The sequence below is a fragment of the Manacus candei genome, unplaced genomic scaffold (assembly GCF_025592945.1).
Source record: "Manacus candei isolate 608988 ecotype Guabito, Panama unplaced genomic scaffold, ASM2559294v1 h1tg000014l, whole genome shotgun sequence".
Classification (NCBI taxonomy): domain Eukaryota; kingdom Metazoa; phylum Chordata; class Aves; order Passeriformes; family Pipridae; genus Manacus; species Manacus candei.
The window spans coordinates 52,616,315-52,640,004 of record NW_026138062.1 but is presented as its reverse complement, the minus strand read 5'-3'; the positions used below and the strand labels follow the sequence as shown (position 1 = coordinate 52,640,004).

Sequence of the window (23,690 nt, the reverse complement as noted above, 5' to 3'; positions counted from 1 at the left end):
GGAACAGATTTGGGGATTATTAGGGAATATTTATTTGGCAGGAGAAAGCAGAGAGGACTTGATGAGACTTGTAATAGATAAATCCATTAAAAACATTGTTAACAGAATGAACCAATTAAGTCTACATCCCCAAAGCAAGTTGGCAATCAGTTTTCAACACCTGTTTTCAGACCAGGGCTTGCAGAGTTTAAACACATCGTTTAAAGTGATCTCCCCACAACCTCTAGGTCAAGAAACACAAGGTAAAAATGCACTTTCAGGACTGCTTACTGTGAATATTAGCCATAGCAGATGCGATTTTCAACCAACAGCGTTCAACACCAGGTAGAGGAGGGCTGAGCGTTCTGTCCTGAACGGAGCATGTCAAAATCAGGTGGCCCACAAGTCGCAGATTGCTGAAGAGGGCAGGTACCTCCTGACTAGTAAAAGTAAGAAACAGAAAGGTCCATCCAAGATAGTCATGAATCCATATTTATTTACAAAAACTCACATTTCCCTTAACTGAAAATGTGTGGAGCATTACTTATGTACTGGGAGACAACACCTGCATCCCTCAGGGCTCCCTAGAGTCTCATAAGGATTTCCAACCAGGATCTCTTTGACTTACAGGCTCTAAAGCAAGCATCAAAAGTAGTCATTTGAAGTATTCATTTCAGATTTGTTATCAGCAGGCACTGATGTATAGGACATCCTTCCTGAATAATTAAAACACAGATAGGTCACATACAGTCCTCATCACTACACAAATCCAAGAGCTCTGACATGGAGGAAAACTCTTTTAAGCTTTACACAACAGTCATACTGCATGCAGCAAACACTCTTTCTCTCTGGGGCACCTGGAAAGATCCTGCTTTCACTCTGATCTACCAAAGTAAATGAGAATTTTGTGAAGCTGTATTTGCCATAACGATTTTCCCCCCTTGACAAATTTGCAGAGGCTACAAAATCAGGAAGACTGGCTGATACACCAAATGGTTGTGCTACCCTTCACAGGGACCTTGACAGGTTGGAGATATGAGCTCACAAGAACATTGTGAAAAGTGACAAAGGGAAATGCAAAGTCTTTCACCTGAAGAGGAATAACCCCATGCACCAGTATATGCTGGGGGAAGATGGACTGGAAATCAGCTTTGCAGAAACAAACCTGGGGATCTCGGTGGACAATGGACTCAACGTGAGCAAGCAACATGCCCTTGAGGCAAAGAAGGCCAACAGCATGTTGTTACATTAAGAGCAACAACACCATCAGGACAAGGAATGTGGGTGTTTCCCTCTACTCAGCACTGGTAAGGACACACCTGGAGTATTATCACATGTGCTGGGCACAAGACAGACATGAACATACTGGAGCGACTCCAGTGAACGACCACAAAGATGTTTAAGGGACTGGAACATCTTCCATATGAGGAGACGCTGAGATATTATGATTAAATGTAGGAAAAATCTTTTTTTAACTCTAAGGATTACCTAACACTAGCACAGATTGCCCAGAAAGCTTGTGGAATGTCCATCCTTGGAGGTATTAAAAACCTGACTGGACACAGACTTGTGCAACCTGTTCTAGCTGACCCTGCTTTAAGCAAATGGATCGGACTAAAGGATCTCCAGAGGTCCTCTGCAGCCTCACTGATTCTGTAACAAACCCCAAACCAATACCAGTGTTCAACATGGCACCCTGGCAAACCTTTAACTTTGCAACTCCTGCACTCAGGAAAGCATCCTAAGCTCGTTATACAGAGAACCAGCACTGCAAAAGGAGCTGCATCCACTATCTCTTTGCAAAGGATTTAATGAAACAAACATGACAGCAGAAAGAAAAATACCTGGAATTGTCGGTTGTGTGCAAATACCCTTGCTGTTTATCGAGAGGGAAGAACAGGAGATGACAAGTCCAGTCAGAAGTATTTTGCTTTAAACTGTCTTAGACTGCACAAAGTAAGCTTCTATTTGCACAACAGAATTCACAATATGCATCCAGTGTAGAAATGAGGCAACACACAACGACACGTAACACTGAACACAGATGCTTTCAGTTCTCCAGTGTGCAGATAGAAGCTTTACATCGGTGATCACAGATGTCCCCTGACTTCATTTTATACAGTTTATTTTGGCACATAGGTACACACATGTAGGCCACATGTGCAGGTACATACCAATGTGCCTCCTACCAATTTTGACTGAAAGGCCTATTCTGTTCCCTGGAATGATGTTCTCCTCCCACTGGTCTAGAAAGTTAAATCTACAGGCCTTGCAGTCTGAGGATATAAGACCTCTCTTAAAGAGAACTAGAGGGAACTAGTCATGTGGATCACAAATGTTGCAAAGGAACACTGTAATTAACATCTATTTTAGGCCCTTTTGTGGGATATGCAATTCCTACTGTACATGTGAAAAGCCTAATGACTTGCTCAAGGTCTCTTTTACCCACAAATGATTCAGTAAGAATTGCAGAGATACAAAGAACAAGACAGCAACACAGAACCAAGGTACAAGTTAGAACTCCAAGCAGACCCCTAAGTCCAAATTAAGATGCACTGCCAGGCCTGCAGTAATCACAGAAGACCGTACAGAAAGAAAAGGGGCATTGCCAGAGTTTTGTTGGGAAGCCAAGATAAGTGCAAAATGGATATCATAGATATCTCAAGATAGTGAGCAGAAAGAAATTCACAAAAGCAGTTGATTCAAAACACACGCAAACCTAAAAATCATCTGAAAAAAAAACCCAACAGGTTGATAAAGTATATCAAAATGAGCAGCAGTTTCATACCTGAAAATCATTTTTTAGGATAAGCTATCTAATATATGATACAGCTGTGACAGTCAATGACTGACATAGCACTAAAACTGCCAAAAGGGATAAATATGCTGGCATCCAGTGTTAAATCAGATGCTGATAAGGCTAACTACAGGTACAAAGGCACCTGAAAAGCGGAGCATAGGAACAAAAAAGTGTAACCACTTCCTGATAGTGAGTCTGCAAATCTCATCCTTCAATATTTATACATCTTATGTGTGCCTCTTACCAGGGAATTCAGCCTTGCTGCAGTCAAAGGTGTAAGTACCGCTTTGGCTGCAGATCATCTAACAATAATACACATGCAGAGCACACAAATGACATTCCCCTTAGCACAGAAGGGTCTGAGGTGATAATGGGAAATGTGGTATTTGGAGACAATGATGAAACTTTAACAGCTGCAGCAGATTGGAGGGTGGAGGGGAAAAAAGAAAGGGAGAAAGCACATAGAGATGGGGGGATGCTGAAGGACTGGAGCCTAACTAACAGCTGGGTAAAAACAGCCTAAGAGAGAGGTATCTTTGGAGCTCCCACATCCTTTTTGTCCCTCTTATATTTTACCAGTTACAGCCAAACAATAGTAGCACATAAATAAATTAAGTAGAATTGTTAATATCAACCCTGTCAGGTCATCATTCATCACATCATGAATCTTCTTTACATAAGCACATAAATACACTGATGACAAACACTACAGAAAGCCTCTCAACAGAAAAATAAATGCAAATATGACTAGAGAGCCAAGCATCAATCACTGTCATGTCTTACACAAAGAGTTTTTGCAGTTACCCAGTAGTTAAGAATTCTTGAATAAGAGTCACATAAAAAGAGAAATAAGGGAGACAAAAATTAATTTTTTGTGCTTTGCGGGGGAATGATTGGTACCCGAAGGCTGGTGCCTACTTATTCACCTCCCTGTAGGTGGTGATGATTTGGTTATGTGATAACCAACCAACCAAACAGGAGCACAGAGAGGCAAGGACAGGTGGGGAATCCCAGTAATATCTTGGGTACTCCCAGGGCCATCAAAGGAGAATGATCATCCCCTCAAAGGCTTTTATCTACACATACATATGAGCACAAAGGCATGGGGACTTAGAAGAACTCTGCCAGGAACACAGAGCCCCAGCCCCCTGCTAGACCTGACCCAGAAGAGCCCTCAGCCCCATTGCCCAGGTGTGACACCCACTTGACGAGTCAACTGGAGAAGCGCTCGCTCACCTTATAGGCCAAGGGAGGTTAGTGCCCAGGAGTATGGGACACATTATGGGATGTGGAGAAATATCATTCCAGAATTGCACAAGAATTATTATAGGATGTTTAGGGTAGGAAACAAAAGCAGGGGAAGGGATGGATCCAGGTGATTTAGGGGGGAGCAAGCATGGAAAATAGAGGGACAAGAGGATAAAATGGGCCAGTCATGTGTAAACAGGTTTGCTGCTTGGATGGGACTACAGGTTTTAGAGTCTACACATCTGTGGTGTCAGCAACTGCAGTGAGTGTGTAATTGCTAGGAACTATCAAGCCGCAATAGCTGGCAGCTATTTGCTGGCTAAGCAAGTAGTTAAGCAAGGTGGTTTGGCAGACAGCTGTGTCTCTGGAAGTGAGGCAGCTAGTGGAATTGGTTTCTGGAGAGATCAGGGTGATCCTGGCCAACTTTTGGAGAGATTCAAGTCTAGAGGTCAACTGGAAGACCTGCTATTGGATGAACTCTATGTCCAAGGCTAACAATGCAGGAGATGCAGGAGTAAGGGGTTGTCTGTCCATGTGTGTGAGTGAGGGGGACTATACCAGAAAGAGGAGTAGGGCTGCAGCCTTGGGGACTCATATGTTCAGAACACCGTAAAATCACAGACTAATAGTAATTTTCTCTTTTTCTGCCTCATGAAAACAAAAGTCAAAAACCAGCTCTTGACAAGGAGACAATTTAAATGCTCGTGTCACCTGCAAATTCCAGCATGTTTCTAATATGTCAAGTTGACAACATATTTAAGTAGGAACAGAGGAAACCATCATCTACTAATGAAAGTGTAGGAAAGAGTAGAGATGGAAGAGTCAAATTCATGGCTATTTCCATGCAATCAAGTGTGCAATACTAGGCACCAACTCCTTAGATGCACCAGTACATGTGTTCAATGCTACCTCCTGTTCCCATTTTCAGTTGTGAAGTATGTTTTGAAACTGAAGAATTTTTTTTTTATTCTAGTTTGTACTAGTAAAGTTAGAGGGGTGGGAAGGGAGTGGAGATTCTGGTTCTGGTCTCCAGGGCTGTGAGGTATTAGCTCAAAAAACTGAGCTGTAATGGGAAATAAAACAAGGGTAAAATAGCTTAAAAGGACAAGTCATAGAGAGAAAGGACAAAGCTTTAAGGTGCCCTTTATCCCTTTATTTCCCATCTGTTTCCCTCACTTCATACAAACACCAATCTTGCTCCCAAGATTCTTGCTTGCACTGATGGTGCATCTGAATTTCTAGTGTAGAGGAACAAATAATACAAGTAAACAAAATACACAAAAGAAACTAACACCTTTGTAGGCATTCTTCACATGGCTCAAAAGCAAAAAAGAGATTGGTTAGTTTTTTTCTCCATCCCTTATATTCACATTATACTTATTATATGAGCTTTACAGTGGAAGAAAGAGCAAAGAAAGCAAGCTTACAGGAGGCCATCCTTAAACACATTACAGTGATTATTTCGTGATTTTACATTTACTTTCTATTGAATTGCTTCTTCTCATGCATGCATATAGATTAAGAAAATCTGACTGCAACTGGAGTAGCAGCAGACACATTTGTTCTTTGTTATGAAAGGAGCAGGATTAGAATAATGCATGCATGTTTTTCACCACCACTCCTTTTTTTTATTATTATATTTAATTACATTTTCAGACTATGCTGTCCTGCCCCACATATACATACTTATGCTACGTGAACAGACACAACATCTCTTTGTGTTGTTCTGCATCTCAGACACTTGCATGCTTCTGATCAAACAATGAGCTGGCGGGAAAGGGAGCTGATCTTAACTCACTAAAGAAAGAGCTCAGTGAGACATGAAGATGCACAGTGGGATTTTTTTTCCAATCTAAGTTTGTCAAAATAAGGCTCCAAATGAGCCACTGTCTCACACAATACAGTTTTTTCAGTGCTTGTTTGTTTTTTTGTGGGGCAATTTTTGTTTTCACCTTATTAATGCAAACTCTACACCAAAATGCTTATGTCGTTAGTTAGTAGGAGACAAAAGAGGCACAGGCAGGGGGTACCTCTCAGCTGAGCCTGGATATGAGAGGGGAATTCACTGACATGGACAGACACAGATTTCAGCAGTGCAGAGGGAGCAGCTGTTGCACTGACAGTAATTAGACTGGGCTGAGAACCTGGAGGAAGGGAAAAGATAGAACCATGAAAGACCATAAGGCAAAGGAAGACACTCATTTATGAATCAGCAGGTTATTACAAGTTTTAGAGGTGTTGGAAATAGAGTAGTTCCCACAAGAATGTCAGCATCTTATTTGTAGAGACAAAAGCTTGTTCAAAAGCTTAAACAAGTAGTACTGATAATGCATTATATGAAATAAAAACAGAAAATGTTGAAGTTACTACCTTTAACTTCTTTTTTTCATGTCAATGCCCTTTTCCTGCATACTGGCTACACAAAGTTATAATAGGAAAATGCAATTCCTAGTAACCGGCTGCATGAGAGGAACTTCATTTTGTCAAGTTGAATACATATCACAAGCAGCATCCCATCTAGCGGATGGAAATACTGAAACAGAGGCTGGTAAAACTACTATAACAACATGACCAAGAGGTTTAAAGAACTACAAACAGAATTTCCCCACTCCCCTTGATCATATCCTTTTGTACTGAGGAACAGCTGCCTTATACAGCCAACACACTCCTCATTAGCCCAGGTTTCTAGGAAAATGCTCTCTGAAGACTGCTGACTATTCCTCTCCCTCTTCCTTCACTCCCAGTTCCAGAAGTTTCCTGATGTAATGCACTTTTCAAGACACCCAAGTGACACTCAGTTGACCACCATCTGGAAGGCAATCAGAAGCTCCCTCTAGCAAATGAATATGAATCAGAACACGAATCCCACTCCTCTTCTGCAGCAGCATAGGAATGCACAGCTGTTACTACATCTCATTTCAGAGAGGCATCAGGAACTTGACATTCATGACCACCCCAAGCACATTCTGAAACTCTGCCCTGCTCAGGTCCTCACTGGCAATCAGCCAGGCCCTTGGTGGTTGGGACCACTGTGCATGAAACGTATCACATGGCACATTGCCTTTTGTCATTTCTGGGAACTGGATTAAGTATGAGGACTGCTGCAACACTTCATCTTGCTCCCACTGCCCTCCTACCTCAAATGGAGATGAAGAATTAGTCTTTAGTCTTACAGAAATGTAGCCAACAGATAAAACGCATCCCAGCCTGCACTGTAGCGCTGATGCAAGTTACACTGAGTTATGGAATATGTGATGACATTCCACAGCAGACATATAAACGTAGTGCAGCAGGTTCACTAAAAAGAAATACCCCTAAATTATAATTCCTTGCTGCTTTTTCTTTCAAATCAAGGAGGTACTGCTTAGCACTTATGTGTTAGTAAAATTCTTGTGAGAACGTGCAATGGCCTAGGTCCTGTACATATTTTTATTATTAAAAACAAGACTATAAAAAAACAGGAAGAGTAGCAGGGTGAATAGCAAATAAGCTTTTAATCAGAAGTTATACTTTCAAAAGAAGGTATGTAGTTTAACAGTTCAAGTCAGATCAGGTTAGAAAAGTTCAAGTTAGAGTAGTTCAAGTCAGAAACCATGGTATATTGGCTACAGGAGGTTTTTGGCTTCTCGGTTGCAACGGGGACTTCACAGGTAGCCACATCAGGTCACTTAGCACTACCAATGCTTTGGGATCCTGCATCTAGAAGGGGAATGGTGATAAACACCCTCCTTTATAACACACTTCAGGATCTTCAGTTCTACACACCAGCAAAGCTCCTGTCCTTCATGCATCTATGAACTAAAGCTCAGTTAGTGTACAGGGAAGAGTGAGGAAAAAAGAGAAGAAAATGGGAGGACGGAGAGAGAAATGAAAGGTTTAAGTGATTTTTTTCTTCTCAGCTGTTTGACCACCACATTTGCATTGGCTTTTTTTTATTATTATTCTCAAGAATGTTTTGGCAGTTCCCTGTTCCAGCTGTAGTGAGCAAGAAGCTGATGCAGCATCTTTGTTGCTGACAAACAGTTGGAAGTTTTGAGCCAATGAAAACAGCAACGTCCATGTACACTGTATGTTGGAGAACCAGCAACATAGCAACCATGGAAATGAGTCCTTTGGCCAGAGGGCAGGATTTACATAAGGAAGAGAAATGCTACAGTTTAAATCAAGAGCTCAACAGTATCCCCAGTCGATTGCTGGAGACTATTTTCACTACAGACTTTTTCCACTTCTGCAGCTACCTCTTAAGTTACTTAATCTCCATTGAGCCTGAGTTCACTTCTGGTTTCAGTTCAATAGTATTTGGACCCCTTGGTGTGAAGAATTTAATTCTTTTTTTGTTTTGTTTTGTTTTGTTTTGTTTTTAAATGAGGAAAGTCTCACACTCTTTGTGCAAGGGTAATCTCCTGAAGCTCTGCATTTTGACACAGGATTGAAATGTTGGACTGTAGCTGACACACATCAAAGCAACTGACTGCACCAAGCCACACCACGTCACACAGTCCAAAGCTACAGCCTCTATTATTACCTCAAGGTTCTCCGCTTAGGGCTGTATTCTGCAGCACAGGTCCAGCCTCCCACGTACCAACAGTCTTCAAGTCACAGCCTTTGCCTGCAATGCCTTTTAACAATGCTTACAGAAACAAAGAAATCCAAGAAGCTGAAAGCAAGGCTAGAGCTCTAATGAGCGCTACTGACTGCATGGGCAGAGTACACTGACCACAAAGCACTACTTAGGCAAGTACTGCCATCAATAGGCCAATGAAGACTTGGGGTCATTTGTCTACACTTCAGTTTTGCCCATATAGACAATGCTGTCTGCCTCAATCCCACCCTTAAATTGACATAGGTTGGAAATTTATACTGTGTCATCACAAAATTCAACTTGCCACTGTATATCTTGCCAGTTAAAGAACTGATTTAAACTGCAGCTCCAACAGGAAACTTACTGATATACCTCTACAAATAAAAAGACTTACAGTATAATAAATAAGCTGCAATACTGAGCTCCCATATGGCTATTACTGCATATCCACAGTGCATTTACAGCTCTTAGAGTTCCAATTTCTTTCCCATGAAACTGAATTGGAAAGCTCCCACTTCTTGCACAGCAGCTCCTGAAACATAATTCACTTGGTTGACACAGTTACACTGAAGTAGCTTACTGACATTCCACTAAATTACACATTTTCCAGTCTGCACAAGCCTCCTGTTTTTCCTGTTTACCTGTAGAAACATGAAGTTCTTCTATCACACAGAAATTCCTTTTTTATAATCTCATTTCTTCTGAGAAGTTCTGACTTTGAATTTTCTCTCAGTCTGCCTAATACAGTTGAACCATTAGCAACCCCCAGATTCTTTTATCATCTACACAACCTTGAGTGTTACTTATCTGCTTTAAAGTTACTTTATCTACCCTGTGAACTTTAAAAATGAGAACTTTGAACATTCAAGAAAGCAAATGGTGAAGAATGGCAAGACTGAAATCTAATTGTGAAGAAAAGCCAAAGAAACTACTATTAATGACATGTAACATCTGTGGTATGATCTGGGCAATCCTCAAAAAATCCTGCCATCTCTTTTCTCCAACTCAGACATGACAGCATTGAGAAGAAGCTTAGTTAATGACTTTCAATTTGTTACTAAAAAAGCTGATGTCCAGTCAGTGCAGAGCCATTAAATAAAACCACTGGCAAAACAAACCAGCACTGGGCACAACACCTGGCCATCAGTAGATCTAGTGAGTAAAAAATGAATGTTTCCAGCAAAATTGAGGACTTTTTTTGTCACTGTTGAAAGTGTTAAGCATGTCCTCAGGCATTCTGCTTTTCCCCTATATCTGATGGAGTTCAGAAGTATCAGCTGCAGCTCACTAGTCCATCTTGAAATCCACTTGGTTGGGTGGATTAATCCATGGGTTAACTTTATTTGTTTTATATTACTTACAGCAATTGCCATTAATACTATATAGGCAGAAGTGACGTGGCAATTCCTACACTATCTGCTGGCTGATTTAATTAACTTTTCCTGAGGTCTCTTCTTCCCACAAACTGGTCTTGGTTCTTGTGTTTGCTCTCAAATCCAATCGAGCTGGTATTCTGTGACTCAAAGGTGCATTTATCTGCTTAGCACTTCCCTCAGTCTTCTGTTACACCTAAAAGCTTTCACAGCCCTCCTATCTTACTTGGACAAGCTAACACAGCCATAACTTGCATACTCCATTATGATGCAATTAGAAAGGATCCCAATAGATCAACAGATAGGAAATAAAAGGACGAGAATTAATTTACGGGCTCACTTCAGGAAAAGTGAAGACTGATCAAACACAAGTAGTAAAGGTGGGCATCTCATCATTTGGGAAGCTTACAAAACATAATGGCTGCAGCTTTAACATTTCTCATGCAGATGTCTATGTTACTGTTGGTCCCAAGGAGCACATTAGCAGCAGACACTAAATGCAGAGCTTTAAAATAGGGAACATGTCGATCCTAAATCTATAATAAAGGAACACAAGTAACAGAATTTTCCCTAACCTGCTTTCCCCAGTTTTCTATCCACAATAAATAGCAAGTTGAGACTTCTACAAAGCTGTTGTCCTTTACCCTTGAACCTTACCTTCTATCTCTGTTCTCAGGCTCTTAGGAGTTGCCTAGCTGGATACAAGACTGGTCAATGAGCTACCTATTTGATATGAAGCACAAGACTTCTGGATTCTCTCCTTCTAACTTTGGGGTGGTAGAGAGTTTAAATCTATACAAATCAGGATGCCACAGTTCTGCATCCTTACACAATTAAAGAAGATGCCCAGTAGGCAGGGGAGAGAAAAGAAGAGGGGCAGCGCAAGGTATGCTTTGGGTTCAATTTACATTCACTCCAGGTGAATCATGTACAGATCACTGCAAAGCAGAGCAAAAAACATCTACACTGAATCAGCTATTCTTCTTGGTGCTCTTTACTCTTGATAATCAGGCACCCAAAAATTTAAAAAATCCCACTAGAAGTTTGACAATGAGTTTCTTTCTCATCAAAAGTCAAAATCACCCTGCTGCCAAGAACATTCCTTTTTATTAAGACAGAAGTTTTGTTTTCATTAAATTTATCCATGAATAGACAGTAACTTTTAGGGATTTGAAGAAATTCTATACTGTCAGTCTTCATGACTGCATTGAAATGTCACAATTTCTCCTCAAGGCTCAGCTCATGAAGTCCTGCAATGGCATAGGTTCAGATATGCTGTTTCAAGCGTTTTAGAATCCATAAATCATTGTTTCAAAGCCCTCTCTGTGAGCTGCAACACCAACAGAAAATAACCCCCACTGATCTATCTATGGAAACAAACACTAATTTTAAGCTGTTCCATCACATCAGGGAGCGCTGACTTATATGTTAAAAAATAAGTAGCACAGACTATTAAGAAACCTTTCCATCTTCCAAGCAAAGACATGTTTTACGTGAGAAAATCTTTTCTCTAGATGATATGTTGAAGAGCAATATAAAGTCTATCTAAACTGTTGTCCAGACAAACCCTATTTCCTGACCAACTCTTCCAACCTGTATCTCAAATACATGCAGCCTCATACCGTAGTCAGGTCATTACAATTACTGTGGCTAGAAGCTGCACTGGATTTCTTAATAAGCTGAAATCAGACTGTTAGCAAATCACAGCTGAAGCTATGGATGCTCTATTATGCTCTGACAGCCTATACTCTCAGTACAGACTATTTAAGAAACGCTGGAACTGGTTGGAAATTTCTTCTATTAGCTTCAGTGTCTCTGATCTGAACCTCCCTCCAAATACGTTATGAAGCTACAAACTACATGAATTATAGACACCATCACTTACTGCTACTTGACCCAGTAAAAAGCCAGATGGAGGTCTAAGCAAGAAACAAACAAAAGATAAGAACAGCTGAGAGTGAGATTATTCTCAGCAATATGCAATTTAGGTGAAGCCTTTGAGTTCCTGGCCAGCTGCCCATGAGAATGCTGCTTAAGCCAAATTGAATACTTCTGTTCTATGGGTATTTACAGAAAGACACCAGCTATGGAGTGCTGCAGGGACAAATGAACGGGACTAAAAAAAAATTTTAAAGAAATTAAAAAGCCAGGACCGGACTTAAAATGGTACAAGTACTGTGAGTTTTCCTAGCTATAGCTGAAGTACCCATGACCTCGAAGACAGTTTGAATACTTAAGTATTCAGTGACTGTTGAGTCAATCATTCATTCAGTCTAATATCTAGTTAAAAGAAATTAAAAAATCAGTAATTTTAAAATTGTGGAAATTAAGAAGTTCTAATTTCTTTTCGATAGCCTCAGGCATACAGACTAATAACAGATTACACAGATTTGCTGAAATGCCCATCAGTTGGGCATAATCCACATCTTAATTCTAAAGTAGGTGGTCAGTTCTGCAGGAAGGGCGACAGGGAAAAACCCACACAAAACAGCATCTGTTGTACTTATAAAAGTTAACTGTACTTCTAAAAACTGACCTTTTCATTTTTGATCTTTTTTTTTTTCCGCTCATCGCTTTTTTTTCCTTCCTATCCAATTGCTGAGAGATTCAGAGAATCTGGCTGGAGAGTGCCCTGCAGAGAGGGCCCTAGGGGTGCTGGTGGGCATCAGCTCAGTGTGAGTCTCCCGTGTGTGCCTGGGCAGCCCAGAGGACAAACCACATCCTGGGGAGCATCAAACACGGTCAGAAGAGGGGAACATCTCACTGTGCTCACCTGGGGCGCTGAGTGTGGTTCTGGGCCCTATGATATAAGAGGGATGTGAATGTCCTTGAATGCATCCAGTGGAAGGCAATGAAGCTGGAAATGGTTCAAAGCTGCACCAGGGAAGGTTCAGACTTGACGTTAGGAAGCATGTCATTACTGAGTGGGTGATAGACACTGGAACAGGCTTCCTAGGGAAGTGGTCAATGCCCCATCTCTGTCAGTGTTTAAGAGGCATTTGGGAAATGCTCTTAATGATATACTGTAACTTTTGGTCAGCCCTGAAGTGGTCAGACAGTTGGGCTAGGTGATAGTTTTACGTCACTTCCAACTGAAATATTCTATTCTATTTTATTCTCTTCTATGTTTCTTTTTTAACTTTTGTGGTTTAAGTTTCTTCCAAGTCTCCTGAAATCCTATGTTCTTGTCCAGTTACAGTTAATATAGCATAAAGCTGTACTATCCCCATTTTAGATCCTTACCACACCATTAGCAAGAACTCCTTATAAGCTGTTAGCTCCAGTGTAATTTTCAGATCAACCAGTTCTGTAAGAACGCTATTAGAACAATATATTGGGTACTTAAGCAAAACCAAAGTAACAATTTGCCAGGAAGATGTGTCAACTAGAGGCTATAGCAAACACAACAATTTTTCATTTTCATCTCATTGTACTCTACTGCCTGTCATTGCTGGCATAGCAATAAATGAAACTACCAAAGAGGGAGGTCTCAAAGACAGGTTCTTGATTTGGTCTGCTCATGCCCACTGAGAGTTCAGCACAGTTCAAATTCATCTGGATACACAAGGACATGCTTTCTCATTCAATCCAATCTTTCCCAAACTCTAGCAAAAGGATGGGTTGGAGGTGAGAGGTGACTGACTTAGGACTGATGGTCCTTTTATCTGCATTTAATTTGCAACTAAAGCAACTATACCACAAAATATGCTCTTAGAGGCTTTCAATAAACACAACATTGCTGTTAATAACAAAACAAAACAAACAAAAAAAGCCCAAAACCCAACAAATAAAAAGTCCCTATGAAGCAAAACTTTTTTTAACAAATCCCTTTACATATGCAGATCCTCTGGACATCTCAACTGACCACTGAAGTAACTAAGAGCACAGGATTTCACTTAGTAGTTCCTCTCTGACAACCATCACTTCTGTGTTTTTGGAAAGGTGTTTTGCAACGTCTTGCCAATTTTGCTTTAGTTACTTCCAGTTAAGGATGTTTAAATCTATTTTGAACCAATGCACACACCAGAAATTCATGAAATCACTAAAGGAATCATTAGGACATAAATCACACATTACCCAACCCTATCATATATGCATCTCTTGGTTTATGCATAAGAACATAATGGCCCCTTTCACCATGAAATATAGTTTACATATTCAGGAAAAGCAGAAAGGTGTCACTGCCAATCCTATCCTGTTCTTCTAGAAACATGCAATTTAAGTGTATTATCAAAATGCAATAACCTACCTCTTCATAAATCTTCAAATGCTTCTAGACTGAAATCTTCTAATAGTATCTTTTTTAGAAATGACTCAAAACAACTTTCATTATTAAAAAATTGAATTCTTTTCTTCTCATTCAAAACATTTTCTCTCCGTTTTCCTTCATTTTTATAGCCTGCAGTTAAAAAACTATCCCAGATATTTCCTGAAGTCTAAGGTACCTCCTACAGCTAAGATGACAACACAGGTCAGATTTTAAGCAACTGGCAGATTTAGCTTTGTACAGAAGGAAGAAGCTATAGAATTACTTTAGGAACACAGTTGCATAGTGCAGATATGCTAATACACAGCACCCTATGTCACTCAGGAGCAGGTAATATCTGAATGATTTAGATACCAGCATTACTACTAATGATTTCCCACATTGTCACATATGGGAAATACACTAAGCAATCATATCAAAGTTCATCTGTGAGAAGTTCATGCACTGTATGACTCACGACAGAAATAAATCTACTTGAAAATACATTTCTTTTTAGGGATTTATTTTGCTGTTTTTGTTTCAACAGGGTTTACAATCATTGTTTATGACCCAGAATAAAAATTGCTGTGACAGCATTGGTTGTGGGAAGCTGTAACTAATCACAAGTCAAAGCTGATCAAATGCTCATAGTTTTGCCTCATTCTTAAAGAATGACCTTATCGTACAACAAATAAACCTATTATGCACTTTCCCCTCCCCAAAATCCTCTATAAAAATGAAATGTAATATTATGCCACTTGGCAATGTATCAGGACTTATGGCCTATAAAGGGAGAGCTAAAGGCTGTACCAGATGCTTCTTCATCAGAAAACTAAGACAAACTGGAGCAAGACAGGAGAGGCCTTTGTTACTGCTAATGATTTCATGTTTGTTCTTGGGATCTTGACACCCTTAGGGTGGAAGAGACCATTACATTAGTTCCTCACAGACTTAACTAACTTACAGAGAGAATTTAAGCTATTCAGATCACCAGCCAAACCAATACAGTGATGCTGTTACAGACAGCAGTCCAATTCATTTTATACTGAAGGAAACACAGGGGCAAACAAGGAGTAACTACTGGCTGCTGCAACTCTTCCACTGGGAGAGTGTTTCTCAACTCCTGATCTTCCAGAAATAGTGGAATTATGAAGGAAAGTTCACCTATTTTACTCCTGTGACTTCCTCACACAGCCACACCATATTGCATAACAGAGGAAAAATGGCTATTGCTGCACTGTCCTCATTCCCCCCAGACAGACTGCAGTGGAGTACAGGAAGATATTCAACATCTTCCTCACACTGCACAGAGAAGAGATTTGACATGGAAGAGAACAAGACTCATGGCCTACTGCAGGATTTTTTCACCGTCTTGATTTTGTTTCAGTTCTGACTGCTCAGGTCTAGCCTGCCCTTAGGCCATGCAGTGTGCTGATCAGCACAGCTCAAACAAGATCAAAATGAAAGCTGGTGGTGCAGGAGAGGTAAATGATAATGAATGAATGGCAGCACGATTTTCTATGTCAAAAGCATCAAAGCTTTATATTTTTGGAAAAGTACTTTTTCCTTTAAATTCTCACACACTAGAGGAAGCTGTAATGGGCTAGGAAAATCTAAACTTCTGAAAGAAATTTTCTCCCGAGAGCACAAAGTAACTGCTGCCAGGACATTGCATAACCAGGCACAAAATGAAGCAAGCTACTGAAAGAGGCTAGTCTTCCAATCACTCGTATTTTAAATAGGAAAGCAGAAAGGAGGGAATACCAAAGCAAAGCTTAGTTATGTACTAGGACCTTTAAATATGAAATCTTAATATTAGAATATAGAAAGTGCCTACTACAAAGTGATTTCTTTTACAGGAGCCACATCTGAAGAAGTATGGCCCATTAAGCAGTCAAGCTCAAATGCAATCTGCTCTCAAATGTCATCAGACGAGCAGTGACTTTCCACCAGTCTATTCCCTAACATACAGCTGCAGTTTCATCTGTTAAAAATAATGATAAAAATAGCCAGTGAAGCTTTATTGCTCCTTTTGTCCTGTGAAGGCAATGCAGTTCAAAGAGAGGGAGCAGACATTTAACCTTGACTGTAAATCATCAAAACAATTTACAGCTGGTTTAATTTCTGCGCATCTACAAATGGTGAGATTGCATAGTGACAATTTGGGGCATAACCACAACACCACAACTGGGCCTCATAGGGAGAAAATTTGACTCTCGGTAACTTCTCTTCTTTTGTTTATAAATAAAGCCTACATATAATCTCTCAATTTGCAAGACTGGCAGCTAGGAACAAAACAAAAGTGCTATGGTTTTGCTCATTTTAATTGGTTCCTTCTTGTGATTCAGAACCAATAAGAGAAAGAAAACTGCTCTACTACTGCATTTTTTTTTAGAATGCTATACAAATCCAGCTTTTACTAAAATAATGGTATGGCACTGTCCAAAAGCCAAGCAGCCCTGCACTTCCGGAACCTTATATGAAAAAAACTAAGCAAGCATCAACCATTTTCAAAATCTGCCCTATCAATCAGCATAGGCTGGCATGAATGCTTATGTTATGTCCAAAACTGCCAAAAAAGTGTCAGAGATAACAGATACCTTCTGCAAAAGGATGGAAATGGAAACGATGGCAGAAAAAAGCAAGCAAAGTCACAAAACCTGCAGTACTTTCAGGATATCACAACAAAAAGCAATAAAGCCGTTCTACTCAAAGTGACTCCAGCTCAGGCCTTTTTCTCCTCGAACTTGGGAAAACTGCAATCCATTTTTTGGAATCAGTGTCAGCATCACACAGCCAAACCATGCAGTCCACTTTTCTTTTTCTTTTTTTCTCCAATATAATAAATTTTTCATTTTTTATCTCTTATTGTCACTATAGCTTAGGTATTTTAATCCTTCTATCCACCTCTGAAGCTAAAGAAAAGGTTTTGACAAAACCAGACAAAATTTCCTTATAATCACATAGTTCCAGAAGCTTAGTTTGAAAGAGAAAACACTGTGTCCTTACTATTAGTACAAAATTTCTAGAGTACAAGATTTTCTAAATAGAGTTGCAGATTACTTTTCAGATCACATCATTTGCAGAGAGGGAAACAAATATCTGACACCAAGTCAAGGAAAAATCAGCCTAATATCTTACACGAGTCATAAGAGCCTTTCCTAAAGCTTTACTGATATTATTTTGTCACTGTTCCAAACACCATTCAAAGTTCAAGTGCAAATAAACATTTGATTACTCAGCTGCTGAAAAATATTGTTCAACACTTGCAGTAAGCATAATGGATTCAAAACAGAAAGAAAGGAAATAAACCCCAAAAAGATACATAAGCAACAACCTCAAAAAACAGAATAGATTCTTACTTCAGAATCAGAAGAGATGAATATCATATCTCTCACAATACACCTGTGAAAAAACTTACACTTTTCACTAGGTATTTCACCACACTTTTTTAATTAAGACATGTAATACTTCCAATTTTAGGTTTAAGTAAAGAAGAGCTCCTTTGGCAATTTTCATAAGACCTATGAAAATAGTAATTTTTAACTGCTTTGACCTTTCCTTTCTAAAGTGTGCATATTGGATTATGTTTTCTAGTTGCTGAGAGGATAGAAAACCATCTGGAAGGACAGGAGTTGCCATTTTGAAGCTCTGCTAGGGCAAAAAAGATGACTGTAAAGCAAAGTACAGGATAAGAAAAGATCAACTCAAATGTTTTGGAATTTAATTTAAAATTACATACCAACAAAACCTACGAAATTAATTGTAAGTGCTATAATATTAACTTTTATGTTCTTGAGAAAAATGAACAGAAGGAATCTTTAACACATTCCCATCTCTGGCAACTCTCCCCTGGTTTCTGAAACAAGGTGGTTCGAAATACTCATCAGACAGGAAACACAAGGAGTATGTCTTCAGAGCTAATAAATTGTGAAACTATTCTCCCTCCTTGACTACTGATCAGTCTAACTGCATGATACAGCTAGAGGCAAAAAGAAAGCTAGAAAGTTAAAAACTAGATTTTTAGGCTTTAAAAAGATCGAAAGAATTAAAGTAAATTAATCGCTAAAAATAAGCATCGCATAACAGGCAGCTAACAAACTCTTTTCTCCTGGTAAGGAAGAATGAAAGCTGTTCTCCTAAAGCTGGTTTTCTAAAAGAACTCGAGTGTTTCAACCGCCCTCTAGTGTTAAAATGAATGCACAGGCAAGCCAAGAGGAAGGTTGAAAAGATGCTTCAGTTAAGAAACTAATCACTATGGCTTCTTTTTAACCACTGTAAAACTAAAAAATATAAATCAGATTTTTAAAATACCAGTGGGCACTTCTGTCTTAACATGAAGGTTTTCAAACCTTTTCTGTGATCTGCAATTCTGCCTCACAGTAGCTAGCTACTGAAATGAAATAATGGGAGATCTTTGACTCAACTTTAGCCCTATATTTCTGTGGAAACTGGAAACAGTGCCCAAGAAAAATTTCTGCTTAATGTTAAAAAGTTAACTTATTAGAATTTTAAAAGAGAAAATAATCAGTCATTTATTTCCATAGCCCAAGATGTAAGACAAGCAAATACAAAACCTAAAGGAGAAATACTGACTTTTACAATTCACTTTATTTAAAATAAATTGTTTATATACAACCATAGCTGAAAAATTCTCCTTTTCCTCCTGAGGTCCCACATATAAATTTTGAGTTTAAACAGCATGCAGAACAAGGAAAGCTCAGAGGCAAACCTTCTCTGAAGGTCCTAAAGTCCTTTACCAGCAAATTAAGTGATATCTTGAGCACCAATAACAAAACAAAGTTAATATGGTGAAAAGTGACACTCCTAAGAACATTAGGTACTTACAGAAGAAAGAGAAATGTTCTAACAGGTAAGTTTTATAATGGGCTAAAATAGGAAAATACAGATCAGGGATTTAATGCCTAGGAAAAGACATCAACCCCATGTTTGGATTGCTACATCAAATTCAGCAAGGGTTACTACTGAGGGAGTGAGGGCCCAGTCTAAAGCTGGATATAATGCACACAGTTTAATGGAAATCATCAGAACCATTATTCATGGGTGGATTTGTTCTATGCAATACGAAGCTTTTACTCTGAGCTAGTACTGACCAAGTTTGCTGCAGAAACAGTGACAGTGTAATCACATCAGGAGAGTGCTGTTCCTGATCTAATTAATTCTGCTGAGAGATAAGGGTAATTAGCTCAGCTGTAACACTGTAATAACACATCTATTCTTCTTTCAGGATTTAGATAATATCTCCACGTGATACCACAGGTGTGTACACCTTTTGTCAGTAATAACAAGGGATTTTCTGAACACAATCTATGGTGTACTTCTGTCTTCAAAAGATCAGGGATCCTGGGATCCCTGGGAAATCACAGAATCAAGGAGGTTGCTCTTGAGATCATATCATCATATCTTGAGGTGGCTCTTGAGATCATATCATCCAGCCCCCTGTTCACAGTGCCAGCTACAGCAGGTTGCCCAGGACTGTGTCCAGTTGGTTTTTGAGTATATCTCCCAAATGGAGACTTTGCAACCTCTCTGGGCAACCCATTCCAGTGTTTGACCATGTTCACAGTTTAAAAAATGTTTTAAATTGTGTCCGCTGCCTCTTGTCCTGTCAGTGGGCAGTACTGAGTCTGGCTCCCTCTCTTCATTCCACCCCCTCCATGAGGTGTTATACACATTGATAAGATTTTTCCCCTTGAGCCTTCTCTTCTCCAGGCTGAACAGTCCCAGATCTCATTGCCACTCCTTATATGAAAGATGCTCCAGTCCCTTAATAACTTTTGTGGACTTTTGCTGGACTAGCTCCAACATGTCCATATTTTTCTTTTGCTGAGAAGACTACAACTGGGCACAGTACTCCAGCTGTGGCTTACTAGCACTGAGTGGAGAAGAACCACCTTCCTCAAACTGCTGGAAATGCTCTTCCTGGTGCAGTCCCAAATGCCACTGGCAGCCTTTGCCACAAGAGTGCATTGCTGGCTCATGGTCAGCTTGTCATCAACCAGACACTGCAGAGCTACTTTCCAGAGGTCAGCCCACAGCACTCACTGGTGCATGAAGCAGGTACACATTCTTGGAACACATTTCTGTGCAGATGCAGATGTTGTTGGTGAGTGGGAACAGTCAACATAGATTAATCAGTGACGAATCGTGCCTGACCAACTGGATTTGTGGACAATGGGAGAACACTGGATGTCATTTTACCTCAGCAAATCTTTTAACAGTCTTTCACAGTGCCTTTGTTATCCAAGTAATGACACTACAGTCTGGATGGGTGAACAACAGGTAAAAAACTGCTTGGAAGGTTGGGCTCACAGAATAGTGGTTGAAGTTCATACTCTGTGCTGCAGCCCCAGCAATGAGTAGAGTACTGCATGGGTCTATCTTGAGGCTTATCCTGTTTAACATCTTCATCAGTGACCTGAAGACGGTGACACACTACTCTTTCATCAAGTTTGCTGATGACAAAAAACTAGGGGGTAAGTTCCAGGGCAGAGCTACCCTTCTGAGGGACTAGACAGGCCAGAGAAACAGGCCACCAGGAACAGACGTCTGCTGAAACGTGACAACTCTGTGGCAACTAGGGTAAACAGGACTCAGAATTGCAATGAAGGCTAAAAGCTTACTGGACTGTATCCACAAGAGCATACATAGTAGATAATGGAAGTGGTCGTTTTCCCGCACTCAACACCGTACTAAATCTGGTTCTGGGCCTACAGTAAAAGAAAGACTTTGATAAAAAGTGTGGAACTGTTGGAGTGAGGCCAGAGGAGGGACATGAAGGAGATCAGAGGGATGGAGCACCTCTCCAATGAAGACATGCTGAGACTTGGAATTGTTCAGCCTGGAGAAATGAAGTCTCTGGCGAGATACAGCAGTCTTCCAGTCCCTAAAGGGGGCCTGAAAGCTGGAGAGGGACATTTGACAAGGGCATGCAGTGGTAGTATGAGGGGGAACGGTTTCAAACTGAAGGAGAATCAATTTAGATTGGATATAAGAAAAAAGTTTTTTGCAATGAGGGTGATAAAACACTGGCACAGGTTGCCCAGAAAGGTGGTAGGTGCCCCATCCCTGGAAACATTTAAGGCCAGCTGGGATAGGGCTCTGATGTAGTTGATGATGCCCCTACTCATTGCAGGGGGGCTTTAAAAGGTTCCTTCCAACCCAAACTGTTCTATAAGAAACCTGAACAAGTCCAGCCAAAAGGTCAGTAAATTGCTCAGGGAATTAGAGCACTGGGCCTGTGAGGAAAGGCTGATGAAATAGGGCTTGTTTCATCTATGAAGGCTTTGGGTAACATAGGAGCAGACTTTCAGTTCCCAAAAGAAGGTTACCAAGAACACAGAACCAGGCTCTTTATGGAAGTATGTGGCTGGAGAACAAGAGACAACTGAAGCTGCCACAAGATATTAAAAATCACTGCTCTGAGGTATTGGAACAGGTGTCTGAGAGGTTGTGGCATCTACATCCATGTAGATTTTCAAGAACCACCTGGACAAAGTCTGAACAACCTAGTCTGAAGTCAGCATTGATCTTGCTTTGAGTAGGAGCTGGCCTAGATGACCCCTGGGGGTCCCTTCCAACCTGAATGATTCTGCAAGTAACATCACCTTATAAACCTAAGCACAGGGAGTCTGCAGTATCATAGATTCAATGCCCTTTCTGATAGTAACATCATAAATAAATCAATATTTATTTATTGTTGGGTGCATTTATAAATGCAGTTTTATAAAATGGTATTTGAAATGGCTTTAACATCTGACATATGCCTATACCAGGATTTCCTGTTCTACATGCAATGCACAAGGAGCACTAGCATATGTTTGTAGCATTGAGGAATGTTTGAGCTGCTCACCCACAGCTTATGTGCTTAGTTAGCAGCATTTGTTTCAAGAAAATTTAAAACAGTGTCCCCACTCCCTCCGTATGCTTCCTTCAGTACAAACATACTGATACGGGTACCAAGATGTACCAGGTCGTATAGACACAAACTTTTAATCAGGCTGGAAGAAAGTCTTTGGAAAGCTTCCATGACACAGATGGTTGCCCTTGGCCTGTGTATCACCCCTATAGTGCCATTACCCTTACTGTATCTGCTCCATGAGAGCCATCATTAGCATGAAGACTGCCAGTTGCAGAGCAGTGTCAAGTATCTCATCATGGTAGTCAATGATGGGGCCCACATTTAATATCATTAATCTGGATCAAAGCTTCATGTCAATCACGAGTAAACTTGCTGACACAAACTCTGAGAGCAGCAATAACCCAGCAGGACCAAACCAAATCACTGCCTGGAATGTAGAGTCTGATGTAATACTTGGCTTCGAGTTGGTCCCATGATTCTCAGTTACACATACAGTAACAGTCACCCACATTACACAGATACTTTTGTTCAGCAGTTTTGTGAAATCTGTCAAAAAAATTAATGCTGTTCACACCAGTATCAGCTGTAGGCATTATATCACAGTAAGCACACTGAATCTTTGAAGCACAGTTAAATATTTAGGAAAAAAGACAAATACAGTTTTAAAGCAGAGAATTATGTTTATAAATATTTGATAGGAATGTCAAAGTCTCTAAAGGAGACTTACAGACTTACAGAAGTTTCAAAATCACTTTGGTCAGCTACATACTTTCGTGGCAGTGCTGCTGCTTTAAGCACATTCTCAGCATGATATTACAATTCTGCTGCATGGGCATGCTCAGAAACCACAACCAGCACATGTACTATCCTTTGGGAATCTCTGAGTTCATACAGCATCTAGTCTGACATCCACCCACTTTTACAAAACGACTCATCTAACCCAAAGGCAATTTCCCATCATCTTGGTTGACCATCCAACAGCTGTGGGCACACTGATTCCCCAGGGGCCTGCAGCCTGTTTCCTTTCTCTCCTTTTCCTGACACTCCCTTAATATACTCTCATTTCACGACAGCAGTTACTGAAATGGGAGGAAAATGTCTCCATTTTTGCTGAATAATAAGCATGCCTCCAATCGAATATGACAACCTTCCTGTCACATGGTGATGCAGTCATGTTCTGTGTCCTTACACTACCAGAAGGTCACCAGTTCCCACGAACTTCCTGTTCGTGGGCACTGTGGTCGGATCAGAGCAGACACACCGCGATGCACAGTCTGTTCGTGTCTCACTTAAGAAAACATTAGCTCAGTCTGGAAATGCCGAGTGCTATGGTCAAACAGGAAGGGACAAGAAAATCCTTAACTGAACTTAATAGGTGGAGAATAGACTTAAGAGCTGAAACCAGATATTTAACATCCTTCACCCGGTAGGATTTCTTGTGTATTACACTTGGTATTCACTACCTAACTGTATCCCCAAACTGGTTTAAATGCCCTTAACTCACAGCCCTTGTGAGTCATCACCTTGATGATGGCTTCCACAATCTATAATGATGATACAAGGTATGACAGGAACCGCAC

General features: G+C 40.2%; 1 protein-coding gene across 2 annotated transcripts in view; it reads right to left on the bottom strand.

Annotated features, from left to right (window-relative positions):
- Window positions 1-23,690, bottom strand: part of TSPAN9 (tetraspanin 9) — a 172,163-nt gene that overhangs the window by 129,434 nt on the left and 19,039 nt on the right. The window contains exon 3 of one of the 2 annotated variants that reach the window (XM_051780836.1): window positions 271-419. The exons of the other annotated variant lie outside the window; for it this stretch is intronic. Coding sequence (XP_051636796.1) covers window positions 271-286 — 16 coding nt within the window. The 5' untranslated portion in view covers window positions 287-419. The remainder of the gene's footprint in view (window positions 1-270; window positions 420-23,690) is intronic. 2 annotated transcript variants of the gene reach the window in all.